The sequence below is a fragment of the Columba livia genome, chromosome 1 (genome assembly GCF_036013475.1).
Source record: "Columba livia isolate bColLiv1 breed racing homer chromosome 1, bColLiv1.pat.W.v2, whole genome shotgun sequence".
NCBI lineage: Eukaryota > Metazoa > Chordata > Aves > Columbiformes > Columbidae > Columba > Columba livia.
Window position 1 is genome coordinate 15,899,483 of NC_088602.1, and position 15,034 is coordinate 15,914,516.

At 48.9% G+C, this 15,034-nt stretch overlaps 1 protein-coding gene and 1 long non-coding RNA gene across 2 annotated transcripts; both read right to left on the reverse strand.

Annotated features, from left to right (window-relative positions):
- Positions 1 to 11,569: 11,569 nt before the first annotated feature.
- Positions 11,570 to 12,945, reverse strand: LOC135578303 (T-cell activation Rho GTPase-activating protein-like). Its single transcript, XM_065049832.1, has 5 exons — positions 12,898 to 12,945; positions 12,746 to 12,799; positions 12,158 to 12,415; positions 11,862 to 12,023; positions 11,570 to 11,683 (listed from the first exon to the last, which is right to left on the reverse strand). The coding sequence occupies exons 1-5, from the start codon at positions 12,943 to 12,945 to the stop codon at positions 11,570 to 11,572; spliced, it is 636 nt and encodes a 211-aa protein (XP_064905904.1).
- Positions 12,946 to 13,053: 108 nt separating this feature from the next.
- On the reverse strand, positions 13,054 to 14,465 carry LOC135578329 (uncharacterized). Its single transcript, XR_010469831.1, has 3 exons — positions 13,750 to 14,465; positions 13,387 to 13,551; positions 13,054 to 13,212 (listed from the first exon to the last, which is right to left on the reverse strand). It is a non-coding gene; the product is annotated as an uncharacterized LOC135578329 (long non-coding RNA).
- Between the last annotated feature and the right edge of the window lie 569 nt (positions 14,466 to 15,034).

Sequence of the window (15,034 nt, forward strand, 5' to 3'; positions counted from 1 at the left end):
CAAGCTTTGACCACCAGTCAAAGAGAAGGCAGAAGGAGAAATACTCCAGTCCTCCTCGTCTCCACCTCAACACCCCTTCCTCCTGGCTGCTGTAGGATGCTCCAGAGAGGGGACACCCTCTCTAAGTGCACAGGAGAGAGATGGCCCCAAGGCTGGGACGGGGATGTGCAGTAAGAACCTCACCTGTGTCTGAGAGCTCGTCTCGTGTGCTGCAGGTGCCGAGTGAGGAAAGGGAAAGCTGGTCTCAGAGATCAACTCCATGACTGCTCCGAAAGCTGGATTTACACCTGAATCTGCTTCTGAATGTCAACTGGATGATGCATAACTGACTGAAGACAAGATTTTCATGAAGTCTAACTAAACTGCATGTGTCTTGTTTTCTAGATCCCTGACAAGCAGCCCCAAGGTCTATTTTTCTGAAGCACTGAGTATTTCTATTCATGTTATATAATACAAAGTATTCTGGAAATACTTCATATTTAATAGCATGTCCATGTGCCTCAGTTCCCAAGATGTGCAATGGGGATAAAAACAGCCCTATGTCTAACTGCATTTTTATGAAACTAAATGAGCATGTTAGAAAGTCTGAAATTCCCCGTGGTGTTTTCCATGGAAACACCACAAGAAAATGATTGGTTTTATTTTCAGAGGGACATACAGTAAATAAAGGACAAGGCCATGGCCTGAAAAATTAATATAAAACAAAATTCCAGCCAGTGTAACACAGTCAGTCCATCTTGTGCACTGAACAAGGCAGTGTACCTCTGCAAAGAGAATACGTGATCATGCCATGTTTTCAAATGCTTTGCTCTATAATTTTCCCACTCTTTGAGCATTCAATAAAATATTTATCCATATATACATTCATACATAACTATATGGAGAAATGTGTTCCTATTTATATGTACACACACATCTATCTATACATATATATAGGAACACTTCGCAAAATCTTTGCAGTAATAACTGTTAACATTAAAAACTACCTTCTCTTTTTCTTGTCCTATAACATTGCTATTAGTATATCAAAGGCTTTCTCTGCTGGAGCTCCTCTACAGGCAGTAGCAATTCTGGTTCTTGCATCAGCCCTGCTTCTTTTCAGAGAAGTTCTGAAAACACCTCTTCTCTTTTTTCCTATAACACCTGAATAGTCAAATTATGAGAAATTAACCTCACATTTTTGCTGTTTCATGACACATACCATATTGATATAATATTTTATTTAAGCACAGTTGAAAAAAAAAAAAGGTGGAATATATGTATTTGGGTACTAATTTTTAAATGCAATAAAAATTAAGTTTAATTTTTTAACTTATTTGCTTCAGGGACCTGCTGCTTTTAAGTTTCACCAGTCCTTCTGTTGATGTTGTGTTACTCGTTTGAGTCAGGAATTACTCGCATAAGGTACAGGTATCTTCAAGTTATCACTGACGTTTTAACAAAGCAGCATTAGTTGGGAAGTCTTTAACAAGATCCTCTGTTCACGTGATCCTGCTGTCTGGAGCGTTCTGGGATTTGATGGCAGGTTTTGTTCAAGTAAGTGAGTGAACATTAAAAAGCTTTTATTCACAGCAGGCATAAATCTGGCGGACAGGGCAGAACAATCATCAGGAGGAAACAACAGCAGCAGTAAACTCCCATTTGTGCAGAGTCAAATGAGAACTTATGAGGAATATTTTTCCAGCCTCAATTATTTTCAAAATGGCAACTTGTTTATCATACATTAGAAGAAAAGCATAACAGAACATCATTTAACTCAGAGAGTGTATAACTGACACTGCTGTGTTGCCTAACTACCTTCATGGCAGTGGGTTCTTGCTACCTAAGCTTTGTTTGCAAATACAAAATTTGGTTCTGTCTTTTCTGGAGCTCTGTGAAAACTTCAGTTTAGAAATCACAACATTCTGCATCTAATCTAACCACAGCTATGAAAAAAAAAAATATATATATATATGTAAATATATATATATATACACAAATAAATATATAAATATATTTACATATATATATGTATCTCGTGCCTTTTTCCATGTCTGCACTCACATCTTCTTCATTTTTGCAGAAGATTCAGACTTACTGACCTCACCTTCTTAACTCTTCAAGAACGGTGCTGCCCATAGTCTATTCTCCAGTTCTGCCTCATCTTCCACCTCTCTCCACCTCCACCTTAGGTAATTTTCTGTTTCTCCATATTGGTTCCTTAAAAATTCACTGCCTTGCCTTCATGACTCTTCTTGGACTTCATGATAAGACCCTTACTATGGTCTGGCTTCTGTTTGTTCAAATGAGATAATCATCAGCTCAGAGCAGGGACTTCTCTGCCATGACATTAATCCCAAGGTTGTTACCATTCAGAATTAGGCAATTTCCAGGTTAGTCACTCTGAGAGGATACCAGAGAGTGCCTGGGTATTGAGAGTGGGGTCAGGTCAATAACCTTGGAAGGAAAAGCCTACCTTACCTCACTGACGTAAGTGGACACATTTCTCCTGTGACTTGTTTCTCCAGACACCACTTGCATGCTCTCCCTTCAGCATGGACTGGCTTTGGGGGTCAGACTAAGATCAGAGACAAACCAGATAGACTGGACTAGACAGCAAAAGCAAGAAGCAGAGCTAGCTACAGGCAGGAGATGACTCCTCTGACGTGGATCAGATGGCTTTAACATTTGGCAGAGCACTGGGGGGACACAGAGATGAAGAGGGCTCCTCGTGGGATAGAAAGCTGTTAGGCTCCTAGTGAATGCGTTCAGCTTCATGCCAATGCAAAAAATTTAAGGGAGTATGATTGGCCAAAGATAAATATGACATCTATGAGGAAGTAGGGATCCACGACCCTGTCTGAATCAACAAGCTGCCATCAGTTTTCCTTCCTTTCCCTCTCCAGATATACCCATGCCAAGTCCTAGCAAATCTTATCCTGCTCCAGTTCAGCCTCTCCTCCTCAAACCCTCCTTCACAGGAAATGCTGGGGGTGGGAGGGATGTGGGGTCAAATTAATCTGGAAAACAACTGCGAGGTCAGCATTTCAGAAAGTTAGTTATGCCACAGGGCCTGGGGGGCTCGGAGGGGTTCTGGCTCCCTGAGCCCCCAGCCCGGGGCTGCCAGGGGACAGGACACTGGAGGCTGGGGCCTGACACAGGGAGCAGGGCTCTTGTTCAGTCCCATCTCTCGGACAATTGCTCCTGGGCTACAGCTGGTTTCTTGGAGCAGAAGAGATGCTGCATGGCCCACTCGCTACCTCTCAGATAACTGTGGGCACCTGCTCCACATGCCAAGGGAGATTTTTACATCTCCTGTGGAGACCCAGACCTCATGTCACAGTGAGCTTCTGAAGAGCTGCTGAAGAACCCAGCTCAAAAACTAGCAAATAAATAGAAATTGAGGCAGCAAACAAGCTTCTAAAAATGGCATTTTTCAGTAGAAAACTGTTAGTCAGAAAAAATTCTGACCAGCTCCACTAAACTTATTTATGTTTCCCCAGCTGTAAAAGAGATGGGGTTTTTTTATTTCTCTAAGAACAATGTACAGAGGTTCACCTAACAAGCAAACACCTTAAAATGCTTTCAGTATTTCTGGAGAAAATCATTGCATGAGAGTGCAAATTCAGAAGAAGGAAACATCCTGCTCATTGTACTCAGAGCTGTAAAGAACACAAATGATGGATATTTCATAGATGTGTCTTCGAAAACTTATATAATATTTTTGGTGTTTTCTTTACACCTAAGGAACTTGAATTTTTCTGAAGATCGACCTCTTCAAAAAAGCCTTATACAATTTACAAATATACTTGGTCCAAGTAGATAAGCTGAGGTCTGCCTCTCTAGCAACAAGAATAATCACATATTTCTACAGCAGACCTGATTCCAGAATAATCCTGACTATCATGAACTACAGAAAAACAGACTCTACTCCTAGTTAAAATGTTTTTTGAAGGTTTTCTTTAATAAAGAAAAAAAATAATAATTTCTTAATCTAAGTTTACATGCTTCAGTGCACTGCAAGGGTCTCTACTTTTTGCATTCAGAAAGCACATTTTTTTCTCTCTCTCTTTCCCAAGAGGATTCTCAGAAGGAGATCTGTCCATAATTATAAGTGTTCAGCGTATCCTGTGAGATGGGAGCTTTACATAGAGAGGGGGAAGGGAGATGACAAACCATTACCAAGTGAGAGCATGGTGGCCTCCAGCGGCAAGCAAAGGGGGTGGGCTGACATTGACAAAACAGACCTCATAATTGGTGAAATAGGGATAAAGGTGGCCCACCTCAAGTGTACGTAAATGAATATGGAAGTAGTGAGAAGACAGGATAACGGGGGAAGCTCTCACCCTCTCTGAGAAATCAAGAAGAGTGGGCACCTCTCCAAAATGCACAAATTTATGAAGTGAAAACCACGCTCGACCAAGCTGGTAGCCTTCTACAAGGAGGTGACCTGCTCAGTGGATGAGGGGAGAGCCATGGATGTTTATCTTGACTCCAGCAAGGCTTTGGGCAATCTTTCACATCACTGCTTCCTTCAAGACAGGCTGAGGAATTATGGACTAGATAAATGGATAACAGTGAGCTGGATGGAAAGTTGGCTGAACTGTCAGGCTCACAGGGCCGTCAGCAAACTGTTCCTGGATCTGATGAAAATATATATACATTGTACACATATGATATACAATAAATACATATATTATACATATATATGCAGACACAGAAAGTCCTGTCCATCCGGTTTTCCAGTGCAGAAACAAACAAGCATCTGGGAGAAAGTGAAGCTGGCTCCAGGTAAACCAAATTGATGTATCATGGGAGGATGGCAAAATAAGTTCTAGCATTATTAACTGGAGAGGTAGAACAGCATTTATCAGGCAGAAGCATTTTAAATAAACAGGATTCGTTAATTTGTATCCACATATCACCAACAGTTTTGATGAGGAGAAATATGACTTGCTGGTATTGAAGTTTAATACATCTTGAATATCAGGGGACTAAAGGTCTGCAAAAGTTGTACAAATACTAAAAAAAGGCAAGCAGGTTGTCTGACAGAATTAGATGACAGTTTGCATGATGTTAATCCCCGGCAGAAAAATAGCAAGTTCTACAAGGGATCTGATTAATACAGAACAAGAATAGCAAAATACCAGTCTGCATGGCTTTAAAGGAACCATGTCTTGCCAAATGAACTACATTTTCTTTCACGATCAGACTATGAACCTGATTTACACAGGCAGAAGCAAAAATACAGGAGTTTATAAGGCATCAACTTTGCTACTATTTAATATCGCTAAATAAAAATTAGCACTCTAATGTGTAAATTAAACTGAGCCTAGCTAAAAAGTGGGTGCAAAACCTGCTAGCAGGTAGCTGAAAAATCATTCCCAAATATACACATTTCTGCAAAATTTCCTCAGTGATTAATATTTATTTACAGGTGTTCTTCATACCCAATGAAAGGACAATCACAAGCCCCACTTTAACCTTTGTCAACATCTGTCTGGAGAGGGTACAGCCCATGGCTCAAAGCAGGTAACGTGCCCTTGCACTTCACTGTGCTTCCAAGAAAGGCCATAATTTTGGGTTTTCCTATTGTCTAAGATCGCATCAGCTATTTCTATTGCTTTTCCAAGATGCCTTTTTTTTTCCCTAAATGATAACCCTTGCAGATCTGCCTATTAATATAGCTTCACAAAAGGAATTTATTTTTCATAGACTTGATTTTTTCCACTGACTTCAATGGAATGTGGGTCAATATCCAGTGCGTTTCCCAGGCATACGCTGTGCTTCCTTGCCCTACTTCTTTAACACGCAGGTCACCGACGTCTGCGGTCGTACTTGCTGGCTGCACTTACGCTGCAGGCCATGTCAAATGGCACCTCTGCTCTCAGCAAATGTAACCTCAAGAAAGTGCCCTAAGAGAGAGAGCTTGTCACAGTGTCACTCTGACTGACACACAGCCCCAGATAAGTCAAATACTTGGCAGGTCAAAACAAACGTGGTGACAAAATGTCTTCATCTACTCCATCCACCACTTCTAGGAGATGAAGACACAAAGGAGGGGAAGAGCTGTCTCATAAATACAGAAATTGTTTGGGCATAACGTGTTCTTCCTTCTCTGTTTCTAAATCACAAGGAATATCAGAAAAGAGAGTTGGTTATATCAGAATTGATAGGAGTTTCTGACAATAACTTCAGGTTTAAGTTTGAGGAAACTGTTATGAGTGTTATACCAGCATGACTGAAACATCTTCTCCTCTGCATTGGTTACACAATTTTACAGATGTTTAAGCAACGGTTTACAGACAATTTTTCCGCCACCAAAGGTCAACATTGTCAGGACATCTTAAGCCATGAGAGAAGCATACACTGTGCTACAAACAGCAGACATAAGTGTGCTTTGCACAGTACTCTTTTGCTTTTGAGAGTATAAATAAATTAGTCACTCCATTGCATACTGTGCTATCACTTTACTGCAAGTTCACCATGCATTGAGAGTCTGTCCCAACCCAGAAGCCCCACCAGTAGCTCATGGTAGGTAAACCCCAGCAGGAGCACAGAAAGGAACAGCTGACACCCCAGCCAGACCCCCAAATCCCATGAGTGATGGCCAGTGGATATTCGAGGTGGCAGAGGAAGGGGTTTTCATTGCCATTGCTCTGTACCCAACCATACACTGAGTCACAGCCAGTTTGCCCCCAGGAATAGCTTCCCCAGGAGGCCTGGAAGAGGAGTCAGGGGGGCAGATGGTCCCTGATGAGTTTGGGGCATTTCTATAGTGGTTAATATACATTCCTTTGTAGTTAATGTTATTATTTTGTGGATGACTCACTCAGACACCTAACTTTTGCCAGGCACCATGGAGCAAGCCCAAAGCAGATTCACGTATCCCTCCTTCATATCCTTGACTTGGAAAAATTCATTACAGGAAGAGTCTGTATTACTCAGAATTGTTTTCCATAACTCTGATGAGGAATGGTGCATATTCGGCTTGAGGTAGTGATGCATATTTATGAACTTTCCTTGTTCTTGGGTGGCTCCCAGAAAGAGTTGAATCTAGAATTTGAGCACTTCCTTTTCCGATGTAATTTGAGAAAGCAAATTTGTAAATAATTGGACTATATCTGTGGCTGATTACACTAACTGTATCTATTAGAGTATTCATATATACAATGGCTGTCTTCAGTAACTCTGTAAGTAGCGATGCAGGAAAAGACAGAGGCTTTATAATGAACAGCATCAACTAGCAAGATGGTCTCAAAACTATTTGAATAGCAAGGTCCACACAGAATGAATCATCTAGGATCTGACAAAGATCTGTGCTCCTGTTATAGGTAGTAATGATGTGGGGCCCTAAGTAACTTGGAGCCATAAGAACCTGGACAGACGCTGTCTCTGCATCCGTTCCACAGTGTTCCTGCATGGTCTCATCCATGTTTAGTGATGCTTATTAGTGACAACAGTTGGACTGATATGATGACAGAATAAAGTGTCTGACTGCACGGAGGGTGGAAGGGATAAACAATTGAATTCCTGCATCAACTTACTGCTATAAGCAGGATTAAGGACCAGCAGAGGTGAATCCTTTTACACGTTCCAAATACAATGAACTGAACAGTACTGAACATTTTTAAAACAACCAGTCAGCAGCATCATTCCTAGACTGGTTGCATTTTTTCTGTTTCTTGTTCTAACCATCTCATTTTGGCAAGGAAGACAATGTAAGGATTTTATTTAAACAAGTTTTGACATTTGAAGGAGAGACAAATTAAAAGAGAAGGGAAAGGACTCATCCAAATACTGAGACTGGACAGGTATACATTTGACACTTTATTTCTGTAAATGAATTAAAATAAATTTTAGAAATACATACATATGTAGAAACACTCAGAAGTGCAACCAGTCCTTAAAATCGGTGATTCAGTCCAATTACAAACAAATCACTCTATCAGTACTCAGATTTGAGATGGCTTTGTTTGCAGATGGCTGGGATGCCTGCAGTCATGTCCCAGCGACATTTAAACCATCCTTTATTTCTAATGTGTCCCAATATACATTGGCACATCCATGGTATGTACAACTGTGTATTCCAGTGTTTCAGCAGAGGCTCTAAGTCTGCATAAAGCCCTAGCAAATATACAACTGTGTGTACAATGGCACCATTGACTCCCAGTAGTAACTCCGGAAAAAATGTTCATCTGCAGTCCTCAGTTAACCACGGAGGCAGGTAAACGGAGGGCAGGTAAATGGTAAGAAAGACCACACTAAGGCCTAGAGATCTGGCTTTCTCCCTTTTGAGTGCACAGGGATTTCTTGTTTGTTTTCAAAAGGTATTTCAGGATTTCTTTTTTTTCCCAAATCCCCTTGGTTTTGCCACAGTGCAGAGCTCGCAGCAGTTAGGAGTGTAATTACTTAGGGCAGCGATTGCTGAGAGTATCAAGTGAGGCTTTGCCCATGAAGAATAGATGACACTGCATCTGAAAGACTTCAAATGCCAGCTGGGCGAGCTGCACCGGAATTTCCATGCTTTGCTGATTCCCGCAACATCATTGCAAGACCTGCAGATCAGCCCTGCCATTCTTGCCCCTGTTGTGGCTGGCACTTGTATTTTTTCTTCTGAAAGAAGCTCGACCCCATTAGACATCACACAGGGCTCAAGGATCAAAACAACAGAGACTATTCAAGTATTTGCAGATTTTGGAAAAGCTGCTTTCAATACCCTGGTGATGACTGACAGAAAGGAGGGTGTTTGCTTCAGTCCAGAGCGGGCTGATTTGCCGAAGAAACAAGAAACGGATGTTTTATGTAGCTGATCTGGAGTTATTCACCCTGTGGAAACTGCAAGCCAGTCATGTGTGAGCAACAATGCTAAGAAAGAGCATTCTGCTGTGTGCTGCAGACAAGAACTTGCACTGGCCACAGAGCAGCAATGGGTGCTCCCTTCTTGGATGGAGCAAGTTGGTTCAGCATCGGTCTGCCAAGAATGAGGAGTTGGAGATAAAACCCGGAGGTTTTATGTGATGGAACACACTGTCCAGCACATCCCTCGTGTCCCTCGCAGATGATATGCACCACCATGCTAACATGCTCCGTGTAACCCAAAGATCACATGCCAGCTCTGCCCTTGGGAACAGGTGACAGCTGGTGAGTGTTTGCTCACGGAGCTGATGGGTGAGCCAGCAGGGCCTCCTGCGAGGGCTGGGATGGGTCTGGGGGCCATGCGGGGCTGCTCTGGTTAGCGGTGCACGGGTGGAATGTGCCGGCCAGAGCAGGAGGGCACGGTGTCTCTGTCCTCGCCGCCGCCGAGGTGGTGCTGGCGCTGGATCGTGGCCCTCGAAGCCCAGGTGTCAGAGCTCATCCAGGAAATCCAAGCAGCCGAAATAGATCTCCACCTACAAGGACAGTGAGAGAAAGTGCTGATGAAACCACGGAGGCAGGAACAGTTGTGACTTTATCCCCCATGCTTTGGCAAGTCCAATGAAAAAAGGGGTCAGTGACATGGGTGCTGCTTTGGCCCCTTCTCAGCACATGCGATACCCTCAGGACACAGCAAGTTGTCAGAGATGTGCAGCGCCCCTTGGCCAGGCAGTTGGGCTTGGCAGGGAGCCCCTGGGGAGCTGGGATGTCCTTTCAAAAACCCGAGTAGCAGCATCCCTCACAGTCCCCTGCTAGAAACCCAGGTGTGAAGGAAAACACGCTGCTTTTTTATTGTCTGTTTGTTTTTCACTTCCCTCAATTACCTCAGGTGAAATGTCAGCTTTTTAAAAAGTGCCAGTATCTCTACTTTCTACAGCTACTTACAACAATGCCCTGCGTCATCATTGGCATTCGGACAACACCAGCCAGCACTGGGATTGCCGGCTGACATGAACAGAAAAATGCGACTTTGCCTCTTTGTATAGGCAGCACGTCCAAGAGCTCAAAACTGTGAGTCTTGTGACCTTGCTGGTGTTTCTGCTCAGCCTTGCACAAACAGACCTTCAACAAGCACAACATGAAAACGCCCAGTGCTGGAGTGGTAAGTTTCTCCTGACATATACGTTCTCCCCAGGGCAGGTGTGTACTTCCTGTCTGGGGCCATCTCTGGGCACCTCGCAAATACTTCCTCTATTCAGAGCAGTATTCAGAGCTTTGAAAGATGGTCAGCAGAGTCTGCTACACACCTGGGCTCCTCGTTCTTCTTGCCTGCTTGGATTTCCTTAGATGCCCAGCCTCAGAGCTCTGTTGCCAGCTTGCTTCTCTTGCGCTCTGGTTGCCCATCACGCTGCTCTTCACACGCTGCTTTTCTCTTTCGGCCTTCTTGTGAAGAGCCTGGCAACCTTTCCATTCAATAGTATTGTTAGACAGGTAAAGCCATTAGCAACGTGAATCCATTCTGCTCTTCATCAAAGCTAGCTCATGTTACCTGCTCTCCCCAGAGGAGCTCATCAGGCGTTCGCTTTCCAGAGTGACTGGAGGCTCCTGCAATGGAAATGTAGAAGTGAAGAGGTGGCAGGGAACTACCTGCCCAATATCCACCTCAGCTCTGAAAGGCACAGCCCTTGGAAGGGTTTGCTCAGCTCAGCGGTGCCAGTTCTGGTGGAATCGCCACACAAAGTGCAATGGCCAACCTGCATCAGCCTTACTCTGCACTTCTGCAGAGCTGCAGGCTGGTGGATGACCTTGCTTGTCCCTGTGGCAGCAGTCCCACCTTCTGAGGGGGGAGGCTTTTCTGTCACACTGTTTGTGGCCCTGGCATACCTCTGGGGATTCTGCTTCTGCCTCCGCTGCTGGCAACTCCTCTGCTGAAGCTCGGGCAAGCCCATCCTCCTCCTCCTCCTCAAACAGTTCCTCCTGGTGTTCAATGAGGAACTGCACCAGCTGCGTCACCTGCACGCAGCAGCAAACCATTGGTTTCCAGCCCGGCGGCTGAAAATGGGTCAGACAGCCCTTCCCACTCCTGACCCTCACTTCACTGCAAAGCTGCAGCTCCGGGGGCCCGGCAGGCTGCAACCAGCCTTCAAACACAGCGTACCTTCCCTGTCACCTGCACCAGGACATCCAGGGGCAGCGAGTCCTCCTCGGGTGGGCTGAGGAGGTTCGGCCCCACGCAGATGGCCAGGTTGGCAGCGGTCATCCTGCTGGTGCAGGTGTTGCTGCTGATGGTGCGCAGCAGGGTGAGCAGCCGCTTGAGGAGGAGGAGGTTGGCTGTGGGGAGCTTGCTGGCCACCCTGCAGGAACAGGAACACAACATTAATAAAGGAAACGCTGTCAACATAGGTCTCCCAGGCTGATCCCAGCCTAGCCCACCTGAGGGAAGGCTCCCCAGCCATGCCTGGTCCACAGCAGAGGGACTGTCTTGGCTGAGATATGGCCACCTCTCTCCCTGCCTGCCCTTCTCACCACAGTCCCTTCATGGAGCAACCCCCAATGTCTGCAGGCATTGCCCCAAGGAGAGAAATGCTCCTCTGTGCCACTTTCCCCCAAAACCTGACCCCACAGCCTCAAGAGGTGTCTGGCAGAAACACGGCTCTTTCAGGCAGCCTGTGGCTTTACAGGCAAGTTCGGGTCTCTGGCAGTGCCTGTGCAGCGGACAGGCTGCTGGTTACACTTACTCCTTCAGCCCCACCAGCCTCTCCTGCCTGCTGGTCTTCTGCAGGGCGCTCATCCAGTCCTCATAGAGCTCGTTCTGGAGGAGCTTGGAGGGGATCTTGCGCAGGAACTCCTGCAATGGCAAGGGCTGCGGGTCAGGCTGTGCCCACTGCCGCCGGCAGCACAGGCAGCATCCCCAGCCCAGTGCTCGGGCTGAGCAGCAGCTCCTGGGTTTGGGCTCCTGCTGTGGCAGGTGCCCGTCAGCACGGCCAGAACCGGGAGCTGCCGGGCTCCATGTCAGCAGGGTTCACCTTCAGGATGGCGGCCAGGAGGTGCACCGGCTGGCTTTCCAGCTGGACCGGGGCGCCGCTGTCCAGGGCCTCCCGCAGCTCCCGGGAGGCGCGCTCGCCGGCCGCCAGCCGGAAGATCCCCTCCGTGGACGGGCCGTGCTCCTGCAGGAGAGCCAGCAGGTCCTGCGGGACAGAGGAGGACATTGCTGGGCTGGAGCCAGCTTTGTTCCCTAGACCCATCTGGGTTCTCTCTGATCAGGACAGTGCACTTCCAGAGGAGCCAGCGGGATGAGGAGCCCCTGGCCAGGCTTGCTTACCTGGATGGGCTGGGGCAGCGTGCCGTCCTGGCTGCAGAGAGCTGCCAGGGGCTGGCCAAACAGAAGCCCCCTGTGGCCAGAGCCTGATGGCTCGGCAGCCTCTGCAGCAGATGGGGTCCCTCGCTGCCCAAAGGGCCAGGGCAGCCACCTCCTCCACCCGGGCGTCCCACCTGCTGCCGAGGAGAAGAGAGTAAAGAGCCATTGAGGAGATGTGCCAGGCAAGCACTCCTTGACCCTTTTGGTGCTGTCCTCCCACCACTGCATGCAGGGGAAAAGCATCATTTGGGAGAAATAGACCCCGGGGAATCAGGTCTCTCCTGCCGCAGGTCAATGGGGACAGACGTGCCCTGCGGGAAGGGCAGCAGCAGCCCCAGTGCAGCACCGGTGCCCGTTTGTCAGACGAGGACAGAAGGGCCGTCCTGCCCCCATCTTCCCCAAACTCACCAGCCAAGTGGCCAACTCCACCTTCGCTGCCAGATGGGACAACAGGTGGCGGCCGCTCCACTGCACCAGCCTGCAAGAAATGCTCTGTGTTCACCAAACCGCTGTTCTCACCACCACCGAGACTGCACCCCCAGCGATCCTCACCTTTGCCTGGCTCTCCACCAGCCTGTCCAGGCTGCTGGCGTGCAGTGTCATGGCCTGGGCAAGGGGAAAAGAGCAGAAGGTGAGAAGCGATGCACCTGGTGCTGGGCTGGAGCAGCCTCTGGGGACAGAGCAGAGCCAGGAGGGACACTCACAGCGTTGCGGCCCCTCAGCTCCTTCAGCAGCTGCTTGAAGGAGGGCATTTGGGTAACCCGGGCTCCCTCCACTCCTTCTGGTGGTCTGTGCATGGGGAAGAGGAAAGAGAAGAGCTCCGTGACACCCAGCCCACCTTTTCCCTCCCTACCAGCACTTGGAGCACTTCCACGCTGCCCCAGAGCAGCCGGGTACCACCCGGCAGTGGAGCGGAGAGCAGCGGTGGTGCTGAAGACGGGGCTGGGCAGGTGCTGGCTGGGCACAGCTGGGCTTACCCAAGGAGCGCGCTGACCCACAGCTCCTTCACTGCCCGGCAGCTGCGGAAAGAGAGGAGAAACAGCCTGAGTGACGCTGCTCCCCAGCCTGTGGGCAGAGGTGGGTGCCGGCACAGCCCTGCCCCATGGGGACGACCACAGAGCCAGGACGAAGCCCCGTGGGGTAGGACAGAGGCGCTGCCCAGCCCTGCTGTGGGACGTGGCACCGAGACTCACCGGAAAGTGATGACACAGGAGCCGCAGGGCCAGACGAGGACAAGCGAGGTGGTGTGCTTGCCGTCCTCCTCCTCTGTGCCATCGCCGGCTGCCCCCGTCCCACTGCTGAGCACCCTCAGCTGGCCCAGGGACAGGCAGAGCTGCGGGCGCGGGGCGCTGCCACGTCTGCAGAGAGGAGCGGCAGGGAGTGACCGGAGGTGGCTGAGTCCCGTGACTCCCCTCTGGCATCCCCCTGCCACGGGCACAGCCGTGGGTGCATCCAGCACCAGGGTGCTGGTGACCTGGGGCTGCTCCTGGGTGTCCCTGCCCTGGTGCCAGGGCCAGGGCTTGGGAGGAAAGGCAGTTGGGCTCTGCCAGTCTTACTGGGGTTTGGCGATGACCAAGGTGTCGCTGAAGAGGAGGAGGTCCCTCTTCCTCGTCACACGGCCCTGGGTCACCCGCACGCGCTGCCGGAGCAGTGGCTCGCAAGACGCCGGGACGGGCACGCACTGCTGCACGGGCTCAGGTTCGACCCTGCAGAGCAAACGGTGTCGGGCGTGAGAAAAGCGGCTGCTGCAGGGTCTGGTTGTGCCAGGGTACCCGCGAGCTCTGGGGGGAACCTACCTGGAGCCACGGCAGCAGTTCACCTGGCCCATCCCGACGAGAACAGTAGAAAATGTCCGTGGGACACACTGGTGGGGCTCAAGACACCTCCCAGGAGGCTGGAGACAAGCTCCCAGAGCGCGTCCCAGTGCCAGTAGTGCTGCTGGACGAGAGCTGCGCTCTCGCCCCTGCCGCTCCGTGTTGGCACAGAACCGTTGCCGGGCCAGCGCCGGGTCAACACAGCGTCGCATTCTAACCGCCCTGGTGGGGGAGGGGCACTGGGGGCTCTCCCCACTTTGCCCACGTCTCTCTCGTCCTGGGGAGCCCAGAGCTGGGCACAGCACTGCAGGCCTGGCCTCAGCAGCGCTGAGCAGGGGGAAGGGTCACCTCCCTCCAGCTGCTGCCAACGCTTTGCCCCATGCAGCCCAGGGCACCACTCACGGCCGCCTTGGGGCACCTTGCTGCCTCCTGCTCAAATGGGAGTCCACCAGGACCCCAGGACCTGAGGACCACCACTGGTGACTGACCACTAACGAAATGGAGCCCCATTCACTACGGTCCTTTGATCCAGGCTGTTCAGCCACTTCTTCACTCAGCACACAGCTAATCCTTGGTGCCATCTCAAGGCGTATCAAGGATAAGAGGGTTATTAGGGGCAGTCAGCATGGCTTTACCAAGGGTAAGTCATGCTTGATCAACCTCATAGCCTTTTATGAGAATGTAACAAGGTGGATGGATGATGGCAGAGCGGTGGATGTGGTCTACCTTGACTTCAGTAAAGCCTTTGACACAGTCTCCCACAGCATCCTCACAGCTAAGTTGAGGAAGTGTGGTCTAGACAATAGACTAGTGAGGTGGGTTGCAAACTGGCTTAAGGAGAGAAGCCAGAGAGTGGTAGTCAATGGTGCGGAGTCTAGTTGGAGGCCAGTATCTAGTGGAGTGCCTCAGGGGTCAGTGCTGGGGCCAATATTATTCAATATATTCATTAACGATTTAGACGAGGGAATAGAGTGTACTATCAGCAAGTTTGCTGATGACACCAAGCTGGGAGGTGTGGCTGACACAC